The sequence below is a fragment of the Palaemon carinicauda genome, unplaced genomic scaffold (assembly GCF_036898095.1).
Source record: "Palaemon carinicauda isolate YSFRI2023 unplaced genomic scaffold, ASM3689809v2 scaffold119, whole genome shotgun sequence".
NCBI classification, from domain to species: domain Eukaryota; kingdom Metazoa; phylum Arthropoda; class Malacostraca; order Decapoda; family Palaemonidae; genus Palaemon; species Palaemon carinicauda.
In genome coordinates, this window is record NW_027168693.1 from 233,203 (window position 1) to 242,500 (window position 9,298).

Below are 9,298 nucleotides of genomic sequence, written 5' to 3' on the forward strand. Positions count from 1 at the left end.
TAGTGTTTTTATGTTCTTTGTAACAATTACAAGCATGACAACATTTTATATAAATCTTTATAGATTTGTTTTCATTCTTAATCAAAAGAAAGATTCACGTGCTCTCCTTAATGTTCTACCAATCCCTAAATGCCCTGCATAGGTACTTGCACGTAAAATGTGGATGGCTCGATTAATTAAGGAGGGAGGAAGATTTACCCGTGCACAAAATTCCCTTCCCCTCTTCTTGTAAGCACAATATAAGATATCAATCTCTATAATAAATTCTCAAGAGGCACATATGGAAATGATGGATAACTCTCCGATTCCCCTTTAATCACTGCTCGTACTCTTTCCATCCATTCCTCTTACTTCTGTCCCTCTCAGACTTCTTTTATGTACCAATCTCCCATGTCAATCACACCTGCATCATCAGGGCACTCATTCTGGACTCCCCTGGTCATGTCAACTGCCACCCACATATATTCACCCTCTCCGTTCCCATCTCTCTCTCTCTCTCTCTCTCTCTCTCTCTCTCTCTCTCTCTCTCTCTCTCTCTCTCTCTCTCTCGTCGATCCCGTTTTCGGATTGCTCCTCACTTGAATTCACATCTCGTTCTCTTTTTTTCTCTATTTTGATGGGGGTGTTCACTATTTTGGTTGTGTTCTTCGTTCCACTTTTGTGCCCTAGTTGTTACTCCTATTACTACACCTCTAGAGAGAGCATCAGCAACCTTGTTAGCTTCACTTTCTATGTGGTGAAAACCCTTTATATTAAACACAAAACAATATACTGTCTCTATGCGTCAGACTGTAAGGTCTCAAATATTTGCATGAAGACCACGAATATTACAATACAGTAGACGACATTGACGCAATCTAAGATGTACTGGTCCCGAATTTTGCTGTGTCTCCAGAGAGCATAAGAATTAATGGCAATAAAAAAAGATACATCATACTTAACAACTAAATTAACAAGATTTATAAGAAAATCAATATGTACAATAATATAAATAAAGTGATTGATCAAACCCATTGACTATAGAAAAAAAATAGTCTGAAAAACTGGTCAACATGGAGGAGCCGATACACCATGCAAGGCTAAATACTCTCCAGGATAGCCATTTGTTAAAGTGGAGGAAAAATCAGATAAGGAAAAGACAACCTCATGATAAACCATCAGGCATTTGTGGCCTTTCTATGAAGCCTGACCAACACCCAATATAAAAAAAGACAAGAGGAAGAAAAAAAAGGATAAGATAGTGCGCCTGAGTGTACCCACAAGGAAGAGAACTCTAATCCAAGACAGTTGAAGACCATGGTACGGAGGCTATGGTCCTACCCAAGACTAGAGAACAATGGATTGATTTTTAAGTGTCTTTCTCCAAGAAGAGCTGATTACCATAACTAAAAACTCTCTTCTACCCTTTCCAAGAGGAGGAGAGTAGCCACTGAACAATTATAGTAATAGTATAGCATAGTAATTAGCCCCTTGGCCGAGGAAGAAGTGTTTGGTAATTTCAATGTTGTCAGGTGTATGAGGAAAGACAAGAAGGTGTAAGGAATAGGCCAGACTATGTGGGGGGATGTTGCAACAAAAACACCCACACCCTTGATCGAAATAAAAAGACAATTGTCTCCTATACAAAGTTTCCCCCTATGGTTTTATAAACTGGACTCTTAGAGAAAAAGGACATAAAAACAAAACATAACCTTAATACTATATTTCTTACAAACTAAAATGCTAAACATAAACCATCCACAATAAAAATAATCAAACCTGAAACTAATCAAAAACTTAACACTAAATATATAATGACCGTAATACCATTCATATAAACCTTAAAAAAACCTAACAAACTTAAAATTACACTGCACATCAACAGCAAAATTTGTATATTGATATGTTATATTTTATTGACACTAACACTGTCGTCTACACAAAGGCGAATCGTCTTTCACGGCACAACCACCAATCTGTGGCAAACGGAACATTATTCAGTTCCAACTGGACTGAACAGTCAATTAAGAGTGGTCATAATCGTCGTCATCATCATCATCATCAATCGAAATACACAGGCCAGGTCATCAACGGTTGAGCAATCCAATAGAGCAGACTGAAAACAATCAATTATAGGCAATTAGCTAAAGATCAGCATTCAAAAAATTAGTTTTCCAAAGGAGGAATTACAGCCTGTAAATTAAACAAAACACTTCCACGCTGGTAAAAAAAAATATGTTAATAGTAGTTCAGCTTTCACAGAACTCGCTCCTGCTGCAGTAAAATAAAAAATGCCTTTGCCCAAGACATTCACCACCACCTTAACCTAGCTAAACAACCTCGTTTATGCCAACAGTCTTTCTCACATCAAACAATCGATATACTAACTACCTCTCGCTCGCTGGACCCCCCCCCTTCTCTCTCTCTCTCTCTCTCTCTCTCTCTCTCTCTCTCTCTCTCTCTCTCTCTCTCTCTCTCTCTCTCTCTCTGGGTTTGGCAAACAACAAAAAATAAATACAAATAAAAGAATGATTAATTCTCCACATTCCTCCCTCTTTACCTTGCCAAATCCGTCTTACACAACACTTACGTATTTTTTTTTCATAACCCAGTCTCAGTTAGGAACTGGACCTCTGCTTTGAGTAACTGGGCCTTCATATAATCTCTCATTCACTTCTTCAATATCGCTATCATTCAATGTCCTATTCCGATTCTCATCTATAATCCTAGCATCTAATATATCATGCACTATCCCATCTACCTCACTATCGTCTGACCCTAAAATCTTATTTATTTTCATTAGAAATTCATCCATTTCATCAAAATCATTTTCCAATATAATTAAAAATTCATTCATACTACTTATCATTCTCCTATATCTCATTCTTGCATTCGTCATACTTTCTTTTACATCATCTAAGGAAAAACCACACACACTATAGGTATCATTCATATGCAACCATGATTCATCTGTGTCAACACATTTATCTTCCATACTCACCTGTACATCCACACCCTTGTCATGCCTATTACACCTCTATCATTCTCGGACACACTCAGCCTCGGTCTTACTACCTTTTCAAAATTCAACACAAAATTACACGGAGACATACCTGTACTCTTTTGCACCGTCGCATTATACGCCCACAACGCACGCCCAACATATAAATCCTAATCATTATCACATGTACTCATCATTCGCCCAATTTCACTCAATGATCTTACAGTCCTTTCAGCCAAACCATTTACACTAGGCATATATGGAGTTGAATACACATGCCCAATACCCCATTCTCTTAACATAGTAGTAGTCGCTACATCCCTACAAATTTGACTCAACCCAAGCGTAAACAATCTCTCTCACATGCACTCCCACAATTTATTCTTCCTCATATACCCAAATCTGTCATGCACTAACATACACATACGTACAGCTGCATGCATCGGAAATAAAGGAACATATATATCTTCATCCATTCCCCTATGCATAAAATACACAATATTCTTTCCCTTCAAACCTTTGTTCTAGAGCTAATCCTTCAGGCAACCTTTCAGAATTATTATTACTCTCCGTATCTTCCATCCTACCATGCATTGTTGACACTGCATCTCTTATCACATTTTTACTTCCAGGTACATATTCTAACCTAAACTCAAATTCATTGAAATCCTCTATTGTCCTAGCAAACCTTGCTTGCATTTTCAAACTCTTTCCTAATCATGTACACTAGGGGCTGATGGTCAGTATGCACAATAAATTTTACACCATATAAAAATACTTTCAATGCTTTCACACAAAATCTTATCAGAGCCAATTTCCCTGTCAATCGTCAAATAATTCCGCTCAGCTTTATCTAACACTTTACTAATGCTTTTAGTCTTAACTGCTCTTCTCCATTTCCTTCTTGCATTTGAACTAATCAACACCCATACTAACTCCACTTGCATCTGTAAACAACTCTAGCATTTTCACATTCTCGCTATAGTCTGGAAATGCAAAAGTGACGCGTTTCGCAGCCTCTTCTTTCAATCTTTTATATGCTTTTATCATCTGATCCCCATTTTAACTTCGTACTATTCCTCTTACCCATCCATTCATTCTGAGGCTTCCCTATACCTGAACAATCTCTAACAAAATTGCGACCAAACTCAAATAAACCAAGAAGACCTTGCAACTTACGACCAAACTCAAACAAACCAAGAAAACCTCGCAACTTGCGCATAGTCCGGAGACATGGAAATCCTCTCACCTTATCAACAAGCTTGTCACTCTTCCTTATACCTGATTCACTCACCACATGTCCAAGAAATTCCACCTCCCTGGCCAAACATACACACTTCTCAAGCTTAACTTTCACACCTACTTCTATTAACTGTCTCAACACTGCCTCAAGCAACTGCATGTGTTCCTCAACAGTCTCATTCACTATCAAAATGTCATCTATAAACACAGTCACCTTCTGTCGATCAAACCTAGCCAAAACAACGTTCATCACCCTATGGAAGGCAGCAAGCGCATTAGCAAGACCAAAACTCAACCTTTAAAATTGAAAATGACAGTTGCTACTCGAAAATTCAGTAATGGGTTTGCTCCCCTCTGCCAGAGGCATCTGGTAATAGCCTCAAACTAAATCTAATTTGGTAAAATCTGTCATTCCATGCATCTTATAAACACAATCAGACACCACATTTATAGGAAAACGTTCTTTAACAGTTTCTTCATTCACCTTCCTATAATCAATAAACATTCATAAACTTACATCAGGTTTTCGCACAGGGACAATAGGGCTATTCCAGGAACTCTCACTCCTTTCTATTACACCCATATACTCTAATTCTTGACACTGCTCCTCTATCTCTCTGGCGATAGGTGGAGAAAAATGTCTGGGACGCTGGTATATGGGGGTATCATCACTGAGAATTATTTTGAATTCCGGTAGCTTTGACCCCCCAAAATCATCGTCATCGAGACTCAAAACTCTCCGCTTATCCCACAACATTTTAAACAATCGTTCCCTTTCGACCTCACCTATACTCTCCTCTAATATAATTTTTTCTTTCAACGTATTGCACTCCCAATCGGCATCATTCTTCACCTTACCAGTCATTACCATTATCGCCTTAACATATCTTTCATCCTCTACATTGATCATTGTATACATACATCCAATGCAATCGCGCCCACGAATACCACGTACTCTCTTCCTCCTAACGCTCCGCAACAAACTTACGTACACCTGGGGTTCCTGCATATTCATAACACCATCATATGTATACGCACTTGTTTTCAGCACATTACCTGCTTCCATCCCTTCCACTACATATTCATCCTTATCACTATTGAAAATTGCCTGGCTACTCAGCCAGGCAACTTTTACACTAATAACCTCACCTTCCTTAACTGATACCTTGACACTTTCCCTTCCTACCAACGAACCCCCTTCCACACCTTCGTACTCACTCTACCATCTACCTTTAAATAAAATTCCCCAACTAATATTACCCTTAATTTTTATCTTTATCATGTGTATACTTGGATGTATAATCATACCACATTTTTTCAAAAATTTATACCCAAGCAGTACATCATATTTCTCATTCGTTCCTTCAACCACATGAAAATCATTCTCATCCATCATCAGCCCCCAATCATAACATTTCCACGCATCTTGCCTAACACAGGCATACTTAAATTACCAATGCCTTTCACTTCACCCTTACATCCCTTAAATTCACAACCATCCCTTACCTTATCATATGCGTTCCTAAACATCAAATTAACACCACAACCAGTATCAATCAAACCAACCCACTCTACGCCATTACACGTCAATTTCACACTCATGTAACCATACGCTCTTTCTCCCATCACATCTTCATGTAATAAACCCTCACGAACATGCATCACATTCACTCCCCACACACAGGAGGACTCACCCAGCTGAACCCTCTGATTAGTTAGTTTCCTGAACATCCTGGCTGACTTAATCCCTTCTTCTTACAAATCTTCGCTATATGTCAATCTACACCACATTCACTACACTTTGCATGCAGTTCCCTACACATCCTAACATAATGTCCATCCTTACCACAATTGCCCCAAATCACATTCGTACGATTACTCCTACATCCATTCGCTAAATGCCCAGTCATACCACATCGATAACACTTAACCCTTTTCTCTTTCCCACACTCACTAATACGATGCCCTGTCTCTCCACACCCGAAACATGCTCCTAATTCTCAACTACACTCATTCTCTTTATGTCCTACTTTCCCACACCTATAACACTTCTCTTCACGGATACAATACCTGACATACCTCGCAGCGCAATAGCACTCCTATCTCTCCAAACCCGATTCCTTTCCTTGAACCCTTCATTTTTCCTTACAGGTATTTCCACATTACTCACCCTAACACTTCTATTTACTACACTATCAGCTACTGTCATCGGTCCTCTCATAACAGCATCTCTAAAACTAAAAAAAATTGGCACATTTTCCTCCATTCCAGTTCTTACACTCACAGGTTTACTTTCTTTCATACAACTATCCAACTCATAACATCAAGTACCTCTAAGATATCATCCCATGTCAATTTTTCTTTCGTCCACCTCATATTCTCATGTTTCAAATTGATAAACTCAGCAATATTCTCAGGTACAGTAGCAAAAAACTTCTTCACTAATTCCTTATTCTCGTTTATGCCTTCCTCCCCATGTTTCTTCCTAGCTGACGTTTCCAACCTACATACATACATTGATATTGCTTCTCCTACATTCATCTGTGCTTCATCAAAATCATTCTTACACCTATACCTAACACTCCCTTTCATACGTTTTACCTGTTCAATTATTCTCTTTTTCACAGTTTCATATTCAACATTCCATTTACTCATTATCACACCACACATCGTCAACAAATGCCCTTTCAAATATTCTCCTAATTCCCTAGAACAAACTCTCTTACTATCACTATACTAAGCCTGACAGAACCTTTCATACTCCATGAAAAAAATCATTCACATCCCTACTGCTATGTTCATTAAACCTGTCACACCTATGTACCTCTCTCATAACCACTGTCTTACAAACTTCAACTTCATTTTCACTACTATCTTCACTGCCTAATCCCTTCTTGTTTCTTTCTTCATCATTTGAATATAAACAATCCAATTCACCATTCAAATTCCTATCCTTAACTATTCCTTTCTTAACCTGTTTCTTACTTACCACTTTCACCCATTCATGATCATCCTCACTCTCATCCTGACCTTTCTTCTTTTCCCTCTTCAAATTACTTTTACCTTTCTTCTCATTCTTCCAATCACCATTTCTGTTCAACCTTACTACGTCTAATTCCTTTATCTTCACTATCACTACCCTCCACTTCATCATTTACTTTAGCCTTCTCTTCCACTATCAACACATTACCCGAAGCAAAAGCCACTTCTCCGACTGCACCTTCACCTATGAACGTTTTCATCATTCCCATTACTTGCCCCATCATAGCTTCCATTCGTTTCTCCATTTATTCCTCATTCTCTTGCATCTCATAACCTTTCTTCCACTCTCTCTAGAGTTCCCTGAATTTCTCTCAGTTTCCTATGCATCTCCTCATTCTCACAACTCGGCCTCGCATTCTCACGCAACAACATCTCTTTCTCTACTGACAACTTCCCTTTTTTCTACGAACAACTTCTCTTTCTCTACTAACAACTTCTCTTTTTTCTACGGACAACTTCTGTTTCTCTACAGACTTCTCCTCACGCTCCTTAATCAACCGTAATTCCTCCGTCAGTAACATGTTCTGCTCTTCCATTTTTTTTATTTCTTCAGTCTTAAATCTAATTCCTAATCCTATCAGTTATTAATCCCACGTTGTCAGTCCCTGTTCGGGTGCCAAAATAATGTGGCAAGATGTTGAAACAACAACCGCCACACCTTTGATCACACTAAACAGACAATTGTCCCCCTAACACAAACTTTCCTTTCATGTTATTATAAACTGGACTCTTAGACAAAATGGACATAAAAACAAAAAATAACCTTAATACTATATTTCTTACAAACTAAAACGCTTAACATGAATCATCAACAATCAAGATAATCAAACTTATAATTAATCAGAAACTCAACACTAAATCTATACTAACCGTAACACCATTCATATAAACCAAAAAAAAACCCTAACAAACTTAAAATTAAACCGCATACCAACACCAAAATTTGTATGGCTAAATATTGTATTTTACTGACACCAACACAGTCGTCTACACAAATGTGAATTGTCTTTCACGGCACCACCACCAATCTGTGGCAAACGGAACTATATTCAGTTCCAACTAGACTGAACAGTCAATTAATAGTGGTCATAATCGTCGTCATCATCATTATCATCATCCTCTTCATCATCATCATCAATCGAAATACACAGGCCAGGTCATCAACCGTTGAGCAATCCAATAGAGCAGTCTAAACACAATCGATTGTAGGCCAACATTCAAAAAATTAGTTCTCCAAAGGGGCAATTACGGCCTGCAAATTAAACAAAACACTTCTACGCTAGTAAAAAAAAAATATGATAATAGTAGTCCAGCATTCACACAACTGCCTCTTGCTGCAGTCGAATAAAAAAAAGGCCTTCACCCAAGACATTCACCACTGCCCTAACCAAGCTAAAAACATAAACAATCTCATTTATGCCAAAAGTCTTTCTCACAACAAACAATCGATACAATAACTACCTCTCTCTCGCTGACACACACACGCTCTCTCTCTCTCTCTCTCTCTCTCTCTCTCTCTCTTGATTTGGAAAACAACAAAAAATAGATAAGAATAAACCAAAATTTACTCCTCCACAACTATTCGGTGTATGTGTCGGCAAAGATAAAATGAGCTGTAGCCAGAGAGAGGGATCCAGTGTATTACTGTCTAGCCAGTCAAAGGATCCAATAACTCTCTAGCGGTAGTATCTCACCGGGTAACATTATACATACCCCATGAAAAGATTGAACATATTTTACTTATTCGTTAAGAAATAATAAAGAGTTATTAAGATTTCCTTTTATTACGTTGTATAGATTAAGTATTTTATGTTTTTTTTCTCAATCCTAAGAAACACCTCAGAGCTTATTGAAAAGTTGATACAAGTTGTGTGATCTATCGAAAAGGTGTATCTTCATTTATAGTCTTCCTTCACTTTAGAAGTTTTCAAGCCTTAACCACATTACTTACCATCTTGCACTTCCGCTGTTTATGGGGCTATAGATCATTGTGGCGCCCATGTTCCCTGACCACCTGAACTGAAATAGGTGCGT

The 9,298-nt window shown here is 38.1% G+C and overlaps 1 protein-coding gene across 1 annotated transcript; it reads right to left on the reverse strand.

Moving 5' to 3' along the window:
• Positions 1 to 4,727: 4,727 nt before the first annotated feature.
• LOC137635379 (uncharacterized) lies at positions 4,728 to 5,093 on the reverse strand. Its single transcript, XM_068367846.1, has one exon. The coding sequence runs from the start codon at positions 5,091 to 5,093 to the stop codon at positions 4,728 to 4,730; it is 366 nt and encodes a 121-aa protein (XP_068223947.1).
• Positions 5,094 to 9,298: the final 4,205 nt, after the last annotated feature.

Bases quoted from the DNA above. Each gene is read 5' to 3' on its own strand.
- LOC137635379 (XM_068367846.1), bottom strand. From the start codon at position 5,093: ATGGTAATGACTGGTAAGGTGAAGAATGATGCCGATTGGGAGTGCAAT.